At 38.7% G+C, this 18,250-nt stretch overlaps 1 protein-coding gene across 1 annotated transcript in view; it reads left to right on the top strand.

Annotated features, from left to right (window-relative positions):
• Positions 1-7,811: 7,811 nt before the first annotated feature.
• The window catches only part of UQCRC2 (ubiquinol-cytochrome c reductase core protein 2), a 28,440-nt gene continuing 18,001 nt past the window's right edge, over positions 7,812-18,250 (top strand). The window contains exons 1-7 of the mRNA XM_069084940.1: positions 7,812-8,033; positions 11,088-11,174; positions 11,276-11,425; positions 13,588-13,652; positions 13,784-13,840; positions 13,959-14,083; positions 16,443-16,540. Coding sequence (XP_068941041.1) covers positions 8,001-8,033; positions 11,088-11,174; positions 11,276-11,425; positions 13,588-13,652; positions 13,784-13,840; positions 13,959-14,083; positions 16,443-16,540 — 615 coding nt within the window. The 5' untranslated portion in view covers positions 7,812-8,000. The remainder of the gene's footprint in view (positions 8,034-11,087; positions 11,175-11,275; positions 11,426-13,587; positions 13,653-13,783; positions 13,841-13,958; positions 14,084-16,442; positions 16,541-18,250) is intronic.

Here is an 18,250-nt window from a genome sequence, read left to right as displayed (position 1 = left end):
AAGGATACAAAACTATCTCTGTTGATGGCATGATGATTTACTTAGAAAATCCTAGGGAATCAGCAAAGATACTAATTGAGACAATATCTTCAACAAAGTTAAAGGCTACAAAATAAATCCACAAAAATCAACATTTCTATATAATGAAAACAAGATCCAACAAGAAATAATAGAAAGTAAAATGCTATTCAGAAAGCTACAAAATGCATAAAATATTTGGAGATTAGTCTACCAAAATATACAAAATATTTGTATAGATTCAATTAAAAAGTGCTCCTTAAAGAAATACAGAACAACTTAAATAGGTGGAAGAATATTTAACACTTAATGGCCATGCCAAGATGATAGAAATGACAACTCCACCAAAGTTATTTTTATAGTTTTAATGCTATCTTAAAATATCAAAAAATACTTTATGGAACTTGATAAAGTAATAACAAAATAAATTAAAAAATTGATCTAGAATATAAAAATTAATGAAAAGTGGTTGGGACAGAAGGAGAATAACACTTTCAGACTTCAAACCATATTACAGTGCAGTGGAAACCACAATAATGAATAATAATGCAGTAGCCACCAAAACCATTTGGTACTCCAGAGGGAGAGAGAGAAAGAGAAGTAGATCAATGAAACTAGAAAAGGGAGAAGCAAAAGCAATGGAATTCAATAGCCTAGTGTTCAATAAACCAGAAAACAAACTACTTAGGAAAGAACTCCATTCCTGATAAAAGCTTCTAGGACAATTGGAAAGCAGTCTGGCAGAAATTCAGCTTAGACCAACATCACATACTGTATTCCATAATAAATTCAAAATGGAAATCAGACTTTAATATCAAAGATCATACCATTAAAAATAAGAATATATCTTATACCTTTCCCAGCTAAGAGATATATCCTTAAATAAGCAAGTCATTGAAGCAATTACACAAAAGATAATTTTGATTACATAAAACTAAAAAGTTCTGTACAAAATTAATGAATCTAGGTTAAGAAGGTAAATCTTAGAATGGGAAAAAAATCTTTGTTTCAAATGTAGGGTTTGGTTCCAAGACATATTGACAACTAACATTATTGTTGTCTACACTGTACTAGTTGTATACGTATGTATGTGCATATATCCAAAAACCATTCCCCAACAGATTAAAAAGGCAAAGAATACAAAAAAGTTCTCAAAAAGAATTGCAAATAACTAATTAAATATGAAAGAATGCTCCCTATCACTAATAATAAGAGAAATAGAAAACCACAACAACTTTAAGGTTTTACCTCACATGTAGCAAATTAGCAAAAATGGCCACAGGAAGGAATAGTCAATGTTCCAGGATGGGAGGGGCATGGGAACATAGGCACATTGGTGTATTGTTGGTAGAACTGTGAATCCATATAAAAGCAATTTGAAATTATGCAAATAAATGACTAAATGTCCACACACTTTAACCCAGAAATTTCACAAGACATATACCCCAAGAAGGTAATTGATAAGAAAAAAAAAAAGCCTCAAACATAAATAAAGCACCAAAATACTGATGCCAGCACTTTATTGGGGTTTTTTTTTGGAGGGGGAAAGGCAAGGCAATTTGGGGTTAAGTGACTTGCCCAAGGTCACACAGCTAGTAAGTGTGTCAAGTGTTTGAGGCCAGATTTGAATTCAGGTCCTCCTGACTCCAGCGTCAGTGCTCTATTCACTGCACCACCTAGCTGCCCCTGATGCCAGCACTTTAAAAAATTAATTTTTTTTTTTTTGGCGGACAATTGAGGTTAAGCGACTTGCCCAAGGCCACACAGCTAGTAAGTGTTAAGTGTCTAAGGTCAAATTTGAACTCAGGTCCTCCTGACTTCAGGGCTGGTGCTCTATTCAATGCGCCACCTAGCCACCCCTAAAAAATTATTTTTGAGTTCCAAATTCTCTCCTTTCCTCCACCCCTCCCCCACCCATTGAAAAGGCAAGAAATAAGATATCCATTATACATATGGAGTCATGAAAAATGTATTTTCACATTAGCCATGTTCCAAAAAAAAAAAAAAGACAAGAAAAATAAAAAAAAAAAATGTTCAGTCTACACTATGAGTCCATCAGTTCTCTATCTAGAGGTGAATAACATTTTACATCATGAGTTCTTTGGAGTTGTGGTAGACCACTGCATTAATCAGTTACTACATCTTTCACAGTTTATTACAACATTGCTGTTACTGTGTAGATTGTTTTAGTTCTGCTCAATTCATTTTGCATGATTTCATGTACATTATCCCAGGTTTTGGTAAACTATCCCCTTTATCATTTCTTACAGCATCCATACAATATTCCATCACATTCATATACCATAACTTGTTCAGCCTTTCCCCAAATGATGGGTATCCTCTCAGTTTCCAATTCTTTGCCACCACAAAAAGAGCTGCTATAAATATTTTCATACAGATAGATTGGATCCTTTTCCTTTAATTTTCTTGGGGTAAAGACCTAGTAGTGGGATTGCTGGGTCAAAGAATATACACAGTATTGTAGCCCTTTGATTATAGTTCCAAATTGTCATCCAGAATGGCTGAACACAGCTCCAACCAAGAGTACATTATTGTACCAATTTTCCCACAACATTTGTCATTTTCTTTTCTGTCTATTTGATAAGTGTGAGGTGGTACCTCAGAGTCATTCCAATTTGAATTTCTCTAATTATTAGTGCTCTAGAGCATTTTTTCATATAACTATTAATAGCTTTAATTTCTTCTTCTGAAAAATGCCTGTTTATATCCTTAACCATTTGTCAATTGGGGAAGAGCTTTTATTTTTAAAAATTTGGCTCAGTTCTCTATATATGTGAGAAATGATATTTTTATGAGAGAAACTTGCTGTAAATTTTTCCCAGTTTCCTATTTTTCTTCTAATTTTGGCTATCATAGAACTTTTTGTAGTAGCAAAGAACAGGAAACAAAGTAGATGGCCATCAATTCGGAATAGCTAAACAAACTATGGCATACAGATATAATAGAATATTACTGCGCTATAGGAAATGACAAACTTGAATGCACAGAAGTATGGAAAGACTCATGTGAACTGATTCAGAGTGAAGTATGAAGAACCAAGAAAAAAACAGACACAATGATTATTTTTTTTGCCTTTTGGAGGGTAATTGGGGTTAAGTAACTTGACCAAGGTTATATGGCTAGCTTTTTTGTGTGGGTGTTAAGTGTCTGAGGCCACAACCGAACTCAGGACCTCCTGACTCCTTTACTCACTGCGCCACCTAGCCGCCCCAGCAGGCACAATTATTGCAATAATTTTTTCTAAAGGGACAAATATTCATAAGAGTTGAAACATAAAAGTAGGGCTGAGAGCTTCAAGAAACATATGTTCCTACTTCAGTGCCAGAAGAATATGACTAATATATAGGAAGTTCAAATAATTGTACCAGGAGTCTGTGAGGTACCGTGTTTCCCCGATAATAAGACACTGTCTTATTTTTTTTTTTGGACAGAAAAACACCAGAGGGCTTATTTTCAGGGGAGGGCTTATTTTAATGAACATTGACAGCAATTTTAATAAACAGGTAAATGTGAACAAAAAAATGTACCTTTATTCAATAATGAATTCAATAAAGAACAGGATGACGCACTGCTGCAGCTCTGATTGGATGCAGCTCGGAGCGCAGCGTGCGTTTCATGGGGGGAAGGAGGGGGACGGTGCATACAGAGGGTACCGTAATGTAGCGTGTAGCGCAGGGGATCACCTTCACTACAGTAGCAATCTCAATAAGGCTTATTTTCGGGGGAGGGCTTATTTTAGAGGAATCTTACACAGTAAGGGGAGGGCTTATTTTCGGGATAGGTCTAATTATTGGGGAAACACAGTATCTGCCCTTTTTGTTTTTCCCCATTTTTTTTAGTAAGATGAACTCTTCTTTCATAATTTTTAGTATGATAAATATAAATATGTTAAGTGAAATTCAAAAAATGTGAAATCTTACATTTAAATTTAAAAATCAGTTATACAAGAACAATATGGGAGAGGTCTAGCTAGATAAGTTCATCTGATAAAGATCAATTTGAGTTAATAGTGTGATGTGGTCACTAAAAGATCTATTTCAATCTTGGGCTGCATTGAAAGATGCAGAACATGCAAGGACCTATCATTCTCTGCCCAGGTCAAATCACAGCTGGAATGTTGTGTTCTGTTATGGGCACTACATTTTAGGAAGCAATCGAGAATATAAAGCCCAGAGGAATGCAATCAAATAACTAAGAATGTTTAAACCTGGAGAAGATTTAGCAGGAGACATGTCTTTTAAAAGGGGCTACATTGCAGCTCAGACTTTTTCAGCTTCGCCCTGGAGGACAGGCGAAGACTAGGATACTGTCTTTTGCTTGGAATGTTGAGAGGGAATCTGTGTTGCATGCATTGGACTACTTGGCTTCAGAGGTTCCTTCCAACTCTGAAATTCTATGAAGTAAACTTTCTCTCCCCAATGCCATTCTCTGCCACTAAAGACCTATGCAAGTGGGGCCCAGACAGGATATTTTCCTTCTTTATTTCCCTCTATCCGTTTCCGTTCTTCCAAGTCCTCTGTTTCCCCCTTCGTTTCTTCTTCCCTCCTTCCACTGCCCTTTCCCTGAGCACAATAATCCTGAGATAAATGTTTCTCTCTTTAGCTGCTATATCATGATTTGCAGAAGAGTTCCTGGGTGCTGAATGGAAACAGGAGATACTTCCTACAACTATACCCTTCTCAGAGGAGATGACCACCCCCGGTAGAATGAGTTAATCATACATGGCTGCCCATATAATATGAACCTTTAGTTACTGCTACTTTGAACAGTGAGTAACTTTCCTAGAAGGGTCCCTGTTAATCCTTTTGGGGAACATCCTACACACCAGCCACACCTAAACTTTTATCTAAGAGATTTTTCTGTAGGACTTTGATCCAGAGACTGTAGATGTCTGATTCCATTTCTTTAAAATTAAATTCCCAAAGGACTTAAAATTGTTTAAGCCAAGACGCAGGCCCTTTGTGAAAAAAAGGTACCTGTGCTCAGTTGTGGGTAACATGAAAATAGTTTTTTCTGCTGTAATTCATTCACTCTGTATATTTTCATATAAATCTCCCCATATTCATCTGAATATTCATATTAATCATTTCCTGAGTTATATTCCATATTTTTCAAAACATGACAGCATGGCACAAGAGATAGAGAACTGGCCTCAGAATCACAAAAAACTGGATTCAAGCACCAGCTCTCACACATACTGGCAGAATGACACTAGGGGACTATTAAGGTGATAAATTGGAGAGTGGCAGCTGCCTCGGTAGAGGGAGTTTCCTATAGTAGTGAAGTCCAGAAAAAAACAGTCTCCAACAACTGGCACATGATTTCTTTCTAACTTTACACTATTACAAATAGAGCTTCTATGAATACTCAAATATTCAAATGTATCTATAATCTCAATAATTTAGGAGTTCCCTCCAACACAGGTCACAACCCATCCATGCCTGCCCATCTTGTGTGACTCGTGCCCATGTTTTCTCAAAAGTTCATCCACCTATGTTTGACTGCTGGACCAGCTCTTCTCAATCTCTCTAGAAATTGCCATGGTAACATATGGGTACTCTGGCTCACCACCTATTATCCCTACCAGTTCAACTCTTCTTGTCATAGAATTCTTTGATGGCATCCTTTACTCCTATTCTTCAGAGCTCCTCATTGGTTATGTATTTCAGTCTGTTCATTACCACTATATGCCTCTCCACTGCTCTCTGTAGATATGCATCTTCAGTTTTTCAGGGGCAATGGGGTTCCATATAATGCTGCCATACAGAAAAACAAATACTAAAGTATTAGTATTGAAAAGTTAGAGCTTTGCTTTAGGTAATCTTAGGGTCAGTAAATGAGCTCTGTAGTTTCCCAAGGACAATTTACACCACTTTCATTCTCCTTTTCAACTCTGAATCCAGCCCGCTGACGGTCAGTACTATCTGTCCCAGATATACATGCTTTTGGACAAATTCTATATGTTATCCATCCAACTACTCGTTGAAATTTGGGCAAGACAATCTTCACTGTCTTTCCTTGGTATTTGGACAGGACAAATTGCTTTGCATAATTTGACATAGAGAAAGAAGATGATAGAGCATTTATTAAGTGTTTACCACGTGTCAGGCACTATGCTAAGCACTGGGAATACAACAACAAACAAACAAGATAGTCCCTGCTTTCAGGGAACTTTTGTTATTCAGTTTTCAGATTTATCTGACTCTTCATGACCCCATTTGGGGGTTTCTTGGTAGAGATACTGGAATGATTTCCCATTTCCTTTTCCAGCTCATTTTCTAGATGAGGAAACTGAAGTAAACAGGGTGAAGTAACTTGCCCAAGATCACACATATAGTAAGTGTCTGAGGCCAGATTTAAACTCAGGAAGATGAGTCTTCTGGACTGGAGGTCCAGCATTCTTATCTACTCACCAGATAGAAAATAAAGGGGCACTGAAAAGCAGCTGAGGAAGGGCGGGAAGGTATCAAGTAGGGACCACAGAATGAGCTGGAGATGAAGGAAGCACATCTATAGATCCTTTCCTAGAAGTTCTGCAGTGCTGGGGCTTGAGGTAATCAGCAAACTGTCATCCAAAAACAGAATCCCTTTTCAACTAGGACTATACTGAATCTCCTCCATCACAGTGGTGGTAACCTTTGGCAAACACAGATCTCCCTTTTTTATGCCTCATCTGATACTTATTACCAGAGGGCCATCAAAAAGCATTAAAAAAAATAAAGCTGTTACATCAGCTCCTATGAGTTCGTTGTCATCTCTATGAAAAGATTCTCAGAACTATACATCAAATTCTACTCATCTCTCCTGACCTGGAGTCCTACATGATCAAGTGCTTTTTGGACATCTCAAACTGGATTACTCACAGGCACTTGAAACTCACAACATGTCTAATAGAACTTACTGCCTTTCCCTTAAGCTACCACTTTCTTCTTGCCAACTCCCCTTCATCCTCCCAGTCACTGAGGCTTGCAGCCTTAGTATCCTTCTCAACTCTCTGTTCCACCTATATCCATTCTGGTGCTGTATCTTGACCGCACATCTCCCGCATGCATCCCCTTTATTTAGACAGCCACCACCCTCGTACATGGCCCCCTTCGCCTCTCACCTGGACTATTGCAATCATTTCCTAGTTGGCTTGTCGGCTGCAAGTCCCTCTCCACTCCAATCTATCCTCCACACGGCTGCCACAGTGATTTTTCTAAAGCATGTCCTGGCCATGCCACGCAATAAACTCCAGTGGCTCCCTAAGACTTCCATGATCAAACATAAAGGCCTCTGGCATTTAGAGCTCTTCATCACCTCAACTCTCCCTTTTATTCCCCTCTGGATTGCAAGCCTGCTTATGCACTGACTGTCTCCCACGCCTGCAATGAAGACCCTCCTCACCTTTGCCTTTTAGTTTCCCAGGCTTCTTGCACAACCTAGCTAGCGCGAGTCTAATTTAACCAAACGCTTAAATCGAACATCTCCCTGGCCACCTTCGGCTTTAAGAAGATGAGCCCGCCCTCAACCTGCCTCACGTGGTAAAAGTGGGCGGGAACGTAGGGGAGGCTCGGCCCAGAGGCTCTAAGGCGCTGATTGGTGCCGCTGGCGAGAAGTATCCAAGATGGCAGTGGGGGAAGTCGTTTCCACCGGTCAGCACTTTATCCAGTCATGAAGAGATAAGGAAAATGTCACCCTCGCTGAATGAACTTGGGCTAATATTAAAGTATTTTTTAATGGATGTCTTAAAATTTAGAGGCAGAGACAACAAGGGGATCGTCATAAGAAATTAAGGCCTCCCTCTGCTGCGTGGGGCGTGGCTAAACGGCCCTCCGCCCCGGGTCAGAAGCAGTGGAGAGCACTCCGCCCAGAGAGGCTGACCAGAGGGCGCGCGAGGATTTCTGGGAAACGGAGGGCTCCCGCCACCATCTTGCTTTCCCTGCTCCCTGTCAGTACGGGGTCACGAGTGAGTGGGAGCTATGAAGCTGCTAACGGGCGCTGGATCCCTCTCGGTGAGCGCGGCCGGCATGGCGGAGGGCGTGATGGGCTTTCAGGGGAGGGGGGCTGGTGGGGTCGCCTGGCCCAGGTACCCCCACCCCTTTTCCCTTTTTCCCGTTTGTCCTTCACCTGAACCCCTGCGGAAGGAAGGAGCAGGCAGCCGGGTCCGGGACTTTGTGGGGGACGACAGCGCTGTCCCCAGGGAGCCGAGCAGAGCCCCGCGGGGGGGCGCCCCTTCCTGTAAAACTGAGGGGAGACCAGTGAAGGTCATGTTTGTGACCCCGGGCCGGGGACGGGGCCGGGTCGGACCCGGACCCAGTGCTTGAACCCTGAGGGTGAAAGCCGGGATCATTTGGGGTGGGCTGTGCAAAATAAGTTCCGCTTCCCCCCCCCCCCCCGGGGGGGCGGCAGCTCGGCCTTCAGAGCCGAGGTTCCCGGGCCTCCTGCGAGGCGGGGGAATGCTTAGGAACCCCCTCCCCCCATTCTCAGGCTCCCCCTCTTACGTGGGGACGAGGTTCAGGGAGAAGGTAAACGTCACATGTGCCCTCCTCCAGTTCCATAAGTAAAGGGTGTGGAGTCTTGACGATTGACTCCCTGGATCCAGGCCCCTCGTTTTCGTGTTGGTTGTTAAATGGCATAAGGTCCGGAGTTGAGTTAGACAGGCTGACAGTGTGTCTGAGTCCCGGGACGAAGTGGAGTGCTTTGTGAGTTATCTCATTCCATGGAAGTTGGTTTTTATAGCCAAGCCCAGGGATCAGAGGAATAAAGGGGCCTCCATTTGAGGAGAAAGGAACTTTTGGTCCAAGGATTGAAACATTTAAGTTATAATTATGAATAGGTATGAATTGGAGGGCGGTTGATGGTGTCGGGAAAGGAAGGGGGCGCAGCAAAGTGTAACCCCCTGGAAAGCTTATTTCTTTGGCCTGAATAAGCAATGCCCGCTCTTACGTGATCGACCCCCAGAGGGGATTTACAGTAAATAATAAACATAGTTGACTACCTTAGGAAATTGTATAAGCAGCTGATATAAAACAGATAGATTTGACTAAATGACCTTTAAGGTCCTTTCTAAGAAAGGATTCCCTAAGTTTCCTGGAATCCATTTAAAAGTTCCTAATAAAAATATTAGATAAAAGTTCCTCTATGACCTCAATTTCAAAGACTATGCCTCTCTCTGAATGCAAAATTCTTTTGCTCCATGAATATCACCTTCCCACTCCTTCAAATCTATTAATGTCCTCTCTCTGGAATGCTGGCACTATTCTATATCTTCCTAGTTTATCATTACTCTTTTGACATCCTTTGCCTCTTCTACCCAACCTGAATCCCTAGTTAACTTATTTCAATGATTTTTTCACTAAGAACCCAGAATCCCTGGGACCCTTGACCTTATGCTATATTCCCTTTGCTATCTTTAGGGAATTTCTGTCATACCCTTTTCTGAAGTAGTTGTTGAGGTTTGCTAGTGGTGAAAGTAAAAAACCATACAAGTTGTTTCTACTGCAAATCAGTGCTATTTAATTGACAAGTCAAAGTGGAAAGACCATTGGACTGAGAGTCAGAATACCTGGTTTCCTATTCATATTCTGCCATTTACTGTGGTTTCAGGCTGGGCCTTCCTTTGGCTGTCTTTAAAATGAAGAGGACTGGACAAGATAATCTTTAAGGCTCTTTCCATGTAAAATATTTTTATGTGAATTTATCTTACATTTGTGGACCCTTATATTCGATGATAATCCTTTTACTCACCTTTTAATCTCTAATGTAGAGGTGCAAACTGTGGCCAACCAAAATAAAATGTAATTGGAAAATATTAACAAAAATAAAAATGCAATACTGTGTAGGTAATGTTAATTTGTGGTTTTCTAAGTCAATAATCCTGGGGATCCTTTTCTGTTTTGAGTCTTACATGACTACTCTCATGTATTCTCCACATGCTTGCTGTTTATTTAAAAAAAAATACCTTTTCCTGTTTTCCTTAAGTCCACTTCGTTTTCATGTGATAATTTTTTTGGTAGCTGGGAAGTCATATTTTAGAACCCAAAGATATCTTACACATCATCTACCTCTGTGCCCTCATATTATAAGGAAATGGAGACAGAGAGGTTGAAATGATTTGCCCAAAGTCAAAGAGGAAATTAGTGACTGAACCAGTCTGACTCAAGACAATAATAGTAGCTTTCTCTTGGGGCTAGTATAAGGATCAAATGAGATTAATATATGTATATAAAACACTTTCTAAGCCTCAAAGCACTAGAAAGAACTAATTCCATTATTCCTACTATATTGTGGTGCTCCCTCTTAAGTTAAAAAAATACTTTTTATGTCTCTAGTTCTTCGAATACATATTGACTAATATGAATAAATGAACGAATGAATGCATGAGGCATTTATTTAGTTGTACAAAGCTCTGTGCTAAGCACTAGGAATACAAATACAGTAAGACAGTCCCTGCTCCCAATCAACTCATGTTTGAATGGGGAAAACAGTGCATTTCAGCTGCAAGTCTGGAATAGCAAGGTGTCATTGTCCTTAGGGTGCAAAGCAGAAGGATAATCCCTCTCCTCTGATGTCATTTCCACCGAAAAAATCCTATCAGTTTCCAATACTGAACTGTTTGATGATGCCAAAGACTCTCTTTTCTGGGTCTTCAGTGGCTGTGACTGTAGCACCTACAGGATCGGTTGTCAGAATGCACCTCCTAAGCAGTTCTTTCCCAGGATAGTGGTGGAGGGTACTGTTATTTCTAAGATTCCTGGGCTATCTCTATTAGGGTCCTAGAGAAAAGGGTGGTGGTGGTGATAGTTTGACTATGACTTAAGGACATGTTGTGAGTTTTCTAGCTTTGTGATTTGGTATTGAGTTGGTTTACTTAACTAACTAAGCCATAGAGTAATTTTTGTGGTCTGACACCCATATAAGTTCCCATGTGTATTTTATTCATGTAACCATTTGTAATTTTGGTTTAATGTCTTTATAAGTCATAATACTCTTGGATACAACCTAGGTCTTAGGATTTTATAGAAAGCACTATTCAGTGAGGAATATTTTTCATCTTTTGTGTTTAGAGACGATTTTATTCCCTCAAAGTTGCCCCAAGAATTAAAGCCTCTGCTGCAAAAGCTCCTGTACAACTCCATCCTGAGGAACTTGAAGTGAGTTTGGCGAAATCTTTCAGATGTTGGTTAAAAAAAGTTCTTTCATTATTTAGTTATAAGAAGACATTAATAACATCTCTGCTTTGTTTTGACTATAGCTAACAAAGTTACCAAATGGCTTAGTGATTGCCTCTGTGGAAAACTATGCTCCAGCTTCAAGAATTGGTTTGTTCATTAAAGCTGGTAGTAGATATGAAGATTCTGCCAATTTTGGAGTCTCCCATTTACTCCGTCTTGCATCCAATTTGGTAAAGATTCTTGCTTAATACATTTGACTTTCTTACAGTAGTATTTCTTAAATCACATAAATATTTGCAAACGTGCATATTTCTAGTTCTGTTTTCTTGGCATAGTTTATTTTATTTTTATAGCATACTAATATAAATATTCATGGATAAAAATAAGCTTTAAATTTGAAATAGTGGTGAATAGGCCGCTATTAAAAGCACAATATATTTTTATATTAAAGTTGATAAGATACATTAAGAGTTTACGCTAAGATTACAATTTATTAAATTTCACCCACAAAACAGGGTAATTTATGGCTTGATTTCATTTCACAATTGTTTTTTTTAAGAATAGTTGAATTTTTATGCTTAAAAATAAAAAATTAAACCTGCAAATTTTAAACTGATAAAAACCATTTAGGCATATTAACATGTCAAGAAATCTGTTCCTGAAAGGGACCAAATATATCTAACTTTAAAAAAATTCTCAGTTAATCTTCTATGTAGTATAGGAACTTTGGTGATCTTATAGTAAGCATTAGGATAAAATCTGTCCTTGATTAAAACAATACTAGATACATTGTCTGATGCCTAAATGTGACAAAAGCAGAGAAATACATGAAAATGCTTCTTGAAATACCATGTTAGCCTGAATGAATGATTAAAGAAAAATATGTGAAACATTGCAATTGTGCAATAAGATTTTTATCACTAATGTGATATACTAGTATATATTAATTAGTAAGGTAGCATATATGTGAGTATATATAGTATGTATTAGTAAGGTGTAGCAGCAAGCACCCCAAGCGTCCTCAGGGTTTGCAGCTACCACAGGTTCTTGGATCTGCTTTGTTAAAGGAAAGCAACTCAAAATGGGTTAACAAGCTTACTTTAATCAGTCAGACATATATCGTTTACCTTGTTCAGGAGAAAAGGTCAGCACCCTGAACCTCAAAGTATACAGGCATAATTATCAAGACAGAAACATCAAGTAGACAGATTTCCAAACTGTCCAACCATTACATCCATACCCGGTCAACATCTGGGTTTCCACATTCTGGGTTTTTCAAAGCCGGGGGACTCTCAGAATTCAGATCATATCACAGAACACTTCTCAAAGTGAGTCCCAAAACAAAGCTACACATCAGGGTTTATATAGCCTTCTCCTGGCTCAGAGAATGTAACAACCTTATTGACCCACTGGCCAATCAAAAAGTATCTACTGAAAAACAAGCCTCCCTCCCCAGGCTTCTGGTGCACTTTAGCCTAGGGGCAGGGAAGATCTTCCAAATTTACATTCGCATTAATTACATAAGGTAACTTCTATCTTCAAGGTAAGATTCCTCAACATAGTTTGAATATTATCTTTGTTGGAGTGTCTATCCACTCAGATAATCTTGTTAACAATTTAACTATTGTTGAGCTACTGGGTTTTTTTTTTTTCCTTCTTTTGGCTTCCTTAACCAGATGAACTAAAAGTTATCCTTTCTTTTAAGATTTGGTCTATTTGAAGAAGAGGAATCTGGCATATGCCTTGGACCCTATTTGATTCCTTTCCTCAGGCACAGCAACTTATTTAGCAGCTCCCCTCAGTACATTAAGAAAAGCTTATCGTATGCTTCTGTTCTATGGGGTCCTAATAGTTTAAATAATTTTATTTTTGCTTGATTAAAACTAAACAAGATAGGGGTGGCCAGGTGGCACAGTGAGTAAGAACGCCAGCCCTTTGTCGGCTTCACAGTCAGGAGACCTGGGATCGAATTCAGGCTCGGATACTTAGCACCACACCCAGACATAACTGGCCTGTAACCTTGAGCAAGTTACTTAACCCCAATTGCTTAGAAAAAAAAAAAACACTAAACAAGATACACTTTACAGCCTTTCATCTTTGAAGTCATTGATTTGAATCAAATTACAACCACTTGGTGACTTTTCAGAGAGAATACCAGCTCAGCTTTTTCAGGTAGATACTTAAGAGATCAGCACAGTTTGTTAAATCATTCTTTCCTTCTTGAACAAGTATATGTCTAACTTTCATAAGGGTTCATTTTAGTTTTGGAGCTTGCTAGCAGCCTTAACTGTGTTTTGATTTGGATATTTGTTGACATTCTAGTGTTGCTTTTGATAAATTTGGTTATTTCAAAATGACTGCCAAAGAAGACTTTTTTCTTTTTTTTTAATAGACTACCAAAGGAGCTTCTTCTTTTAAGATAACCCGAGGTACTGAAGCTGTTGGTGGTAAATTAAGGTATGTCAAATAAAATACATGGTTACTCATTGAAGCTAAGTAATTTTGGTTCTAACAAGGTGGCCATATTATAGGGAAAATTACTTATTTTACTAATTCAAATCACTGACCTTAATGTATTTCTTGTTTAGTGTGACTAGTACAAGAGAAAACATAGCTTATACTGCAGAATGCCTCCGGGATGATGTGTAAGTATCAGTTTATTTTGTGTGTGTCTAATTCTAGCCCTTTTTGCAAGGCAAGCATATTAGTGTTGGCTTTATTTAAGGATTATCATCCCCAAATTTGACTCTGTGTCTTTCACAGTGATATTCTAATGGAGTTCCTGCTCAATGTCACCACAGCACCAGAATTTCGACGCTGGGAAGTAGCAGATCTTCAGTCACAGTTAAAGATTGATAAAGCAGTTGCTTTTCAAAACCCTCAGACTGGTAAGAAAGCATCTTGATAAGCTACATTTATGATAGTGCTATTGCAGCTTAAACATGATCTGACTGGCTACTTAGGCCAGGCCTCTTAGGTGCAGTACCCAGTCAGGAGCCCAGTTTTATCAGTCTGACCTGACATGATCAGATGGGGCAACTGATTTACACCAACCAAATTCACAAGAAATTGATTAAGAAACAATGCCAATTTAATATTTACAGTGGAAAAATAAAATTATTAGAGGATATTTTCTGGAGTCAGGGGGAATTAACATGTCTGCTAGTCATTAGTAGGCATTTTTTGCCAGTAGAAATATTTACTTTGACCCAGCAGTACCACTTCTAGGGTTGTGTCCTAAAGAGATCATACAAGTGGGAGGAGAACCCATATGTACTAAAATATTTATAGCAGCTCTTTTTGTAGTGGCAAGGAATTGGAAATCAGGGCGATGCTTATCAAATGGGGAATGACTGAACAAGTTGTGGTATGTGAATGTAATGGAATACTATTGTGCTATAAGAAATGAGGAGCAGATGGACTTCATCATAACCTGGAGATATATATATATATAAATTGATGCTGAGTGAAAAGAGCCAGAACCAGGAGAAATTTGTACACAATTATAGACACATCATGTATGACGACTACTGGGCTCCTCTCAGCAATGCAAGGTTATAAGACCACTGCAAAAGACTCATGATGGAAAGAGATATCCACATCCAGAGAATGAACTACAGAGTCTGAATTCATATTGAAGCAAGCTATTTTGTTCTCTTTTTCTTGTTTTGTTTTGTTCCCTCTTTCTCATTGTTCATTCCGTTAGTTATAATCCTTCTTTACAACCTGACTAATGTTTAATGTAAAGGTATTTGTAGATCCTTTATATGATTGCATGCCACTGGGGGGGGGGGTAGAGAGAAGAGAGGGAAGGGGAGAAAATTTGAAACTCAAGGAATTGTGGAACTGAATGTTGTAAACTAAAAGTAATTCCAAATTAATATTGGAAGATTGTTTAGTGAATTAGATTTCATAGGAGCCATAGCTTGTTTATGTTATGCCCATTCTTAGTTATTACTCTCAGTCCTTCAGAGACTCTGTCAGCTATTACTTCGGATTAATTTTTATTATCATTACAGTACTATATCAAGCACATCTCATCTCCCCATAGCTCAACAGAAAAAATTTATAAATCAGCTTCTTGAGAAAATGAAAATATTTCACAGTAAACTCATCAAGGTTGGCATTGTTCTTTTTGCAATGAATTAGTGATTGCAATACTTTGTGAAGAAATAATTAAAATTTAAGAATGACAGTGAGAGGGGCAGCTAGGTGGCACAATGAATAGAGCACCAGCCCTTGAATTAGGAGGACCTGAGTTCAAATTCAGCCTCAGACACTTAACACAAAACTAGCCATGTGACCTTGGGCAAGTCACTTAACCCCAATTGCCCTACCTTCCCCCCTCCAAAAAAAAAATGACAGTGATAGATGTATGGGACAAACAAAAATATATGAGATATAAAATAGTTTCTTTATTGATAGAAGTGTCTCAGGCCAGTTTTTTCTCATCTTAAATATCGATGTCCTGAAATAGTTAGCATTAGGAGTCATATCCTTGCATCAGTGCCTAAGCTATTGTCCAAATTTTTATTTCAAGTGGAATAATGTATGTTTAAAAAACTTTGAAAAACATTATAAACGTAGATTTAGGATTACTCTTAGTTAGAATTTCACTAGTGAAGTTTATAACTTTTGTTTGTTTTGTACTGCTAGTTATTGTAAAGGACTCAGACTTGGATTACTTTTGAGCTGTATGAAGAAAAACAAAAATATGTTATTGACTTGTGTCAAGAAAGTTAGACAATGAAATTTTACACCTAAAAGGGACCTTAGAGATCATCTAATACAATTCTTCCTATTATAGATGAAGAAACTAGTCTAATAGGTTTAAATGGCTTAGGCAAGGTCACACAGTTTGAAATTCACCGAGTTAGGGTCAGAATCAGATCTCTTGATGCCTAGGGACTAGTGGTTTTTCTAGTGTTGTAGTCCTGGAAGAGATAGAAGTAGTAAGTACATTGCCAGCATGCCAGCATTATTACCTTGAAATAATAAGCTCCTAATGAGTGTGACACATTAAAAAGAAAAAAAACTTGCTACCAATAGCTTTCATTTCCTTTGCCAGCAAGTAGAATTTTATATTTGCTGACAGGCAACCATAAATTTCAAGTCCAAAAATCCTTAAGCAGAGTAGAACAGTCAGAGGGCCAGATAGGCCCTCCTTTTCCTCACTTCTTTACTATCTTCACTTTAATCTGTATTTTCATAAATGGGTTTGGGTTTTTTCCCCTCTCTTTGTTGTAGGTGTGATTGAAAATCTGCATGCTGCAGCTTATCGGAATGCTCTTTCTAATTCCTTGTATTGTCCTGATTATAAGATTGGGAAAATTACTCCAGAAGAGGTAATAATATAACATTTTGTAATTAATGCTGTTGCTTTCATATTAAGTTTGGTATTTATCAGCTATTACTGTTTTTAGAAAATTTTTCTATTTCTTTAAAAAATTTAACTTTTAGCAAAAGCCTACTTAGAAAGTCCTGTCTGAATTTTTATTGTTAAATTATATGCCCTAATGTCATTTCACTGGGAAATCGGTGTGCTTTAGAAGTTACTACCCTGTTCCTGCTTTGAGGAGCCTTTTGAGTTTAGATATCACAGCACTGCCTTCTCTTGTCTGATGTGTCATCCTAGGCTTGGCATCTGGCAGGGGGTGGGCAGGTATTTTACACAATCTCATAGTTGGGAGGGAACTCCATTGGCCAACTAGTCCAACCAATACCTCATGAATGAAAATCTCCTTTAAAACTTCTCTAACAACTGATCATTCATAGCTTGAAAACTGGTAATTGAGAAACTCCTCAGTGCCAGGTCTAGTGCTTGGTACATGCCTGTAGTCCTTGCTGCCAAAGAGGATGAATCTCATAGATTGCTTTTACTTAGGTGAACTGAACTGCAGTAGAGCTAAAGATGATTAGGTGTCTGCACCAAGTTCAGCACCAATATCAGAGGAGGGGGTTGCTTCCTGGATGGATGAACTGACCCATGTCAAAGCTTCTGCCCTAATAATTAATGGGATTATGCCTTGTGAGTAGCTGCTGTATTTCAAGCCTGGAAAAGAAAGGGAGTCTGAGTCTCAAAAAGAGAGAGGTAGCTACTATCTCCTAAATTAACTAATTTCACATTTGGATAGCTCGTGATTTAGGAAGTCTGGGTTATTGGTGGGAAGGATGGTCCAAGTAGAGGGAGCATAATGTGAAATGATCTGGGAAGTGGCATGTAAGCTGAGGTCTTAGCAGTATAAACAAACAAAAAGCTGAGGGCAGAGTCCAGATTATCAGTGGGGAGAAGGTAGAAGTGATATCTGTTTCCATGTGCCTGACCTTCCCTGCTCCAAAAAAAAGGGGGGGGGGGGGAGGCAGCTAGGTGGCCCAGTGAATAGAGTACTGGCACTGGAGTCAGGAGGACTTCAAAGTTTACCTGGCTAGAAATTAAAGATTTATCCTCATTTCCTTTTTAATCAGCCACTACAAGAAAACAGGCCACATTTCCCCCTTCTCTTTTGCTTAACATTGGTTCATAAGAGCTTGGGTTCAGGAAGCCCCATATCATTCAACAAGCATTTATTAAGAGCTTACTTTTGTGAGGTACTGTCCTTTAAAAAGGTCAAAAGTAAAAATAACTATCCCTTCCTCAAGGGTCTAAGGGGAGTAAACAACACATACATAAATAGATAGATACAAAGTATTGTATATCATATATGTATATGATATATACAATACATATATGTATATGATAGATACAAGATACTAGAAGGCAAGATTTTAGCAACTAGGACAGCAGAAGACAGAAGGTGGTACTGACATGGATGAAGGTCCTATAAAGGAGATGAAAAACAAGAGAAAGTAGGGCATTGAAACCCAGAGAGCAGAGAAGGTAGTCACAGTGTCAGATGTTGGATAAGTCAAGAAGGATCAAGATTCTGTTGCCTTTTGGGTCACTCACACTTTTGATCCCTGGGACACAAGTAGTATAAGTTTATTTCACTACCACCTCTACAGAGACAATCTGTTATGTAAGTTAAATACCATTACAACAATATTGTTGTACAATG

The sequence above is a fragment of the Petaurus breviceps genome, unplaced genomic scaffold, assembly GCF_028583685.1.
Source record: "Petaurus breviceps papuanus isolate PSGF00001 unplaced genomic scaffold, PetGlider_PUasm1.0 175, whole genome shotgun sequence".
Classification (NCBI taxonomy): Eukaryota; Metazoa; Chordata; class Mammalia; order Diprotodontia; family Petauridae; genus Petaurus; species Petaurus breviceps.
This window is presented reverse-complemented; position numbering and strand designations above follow the sequence as displayed.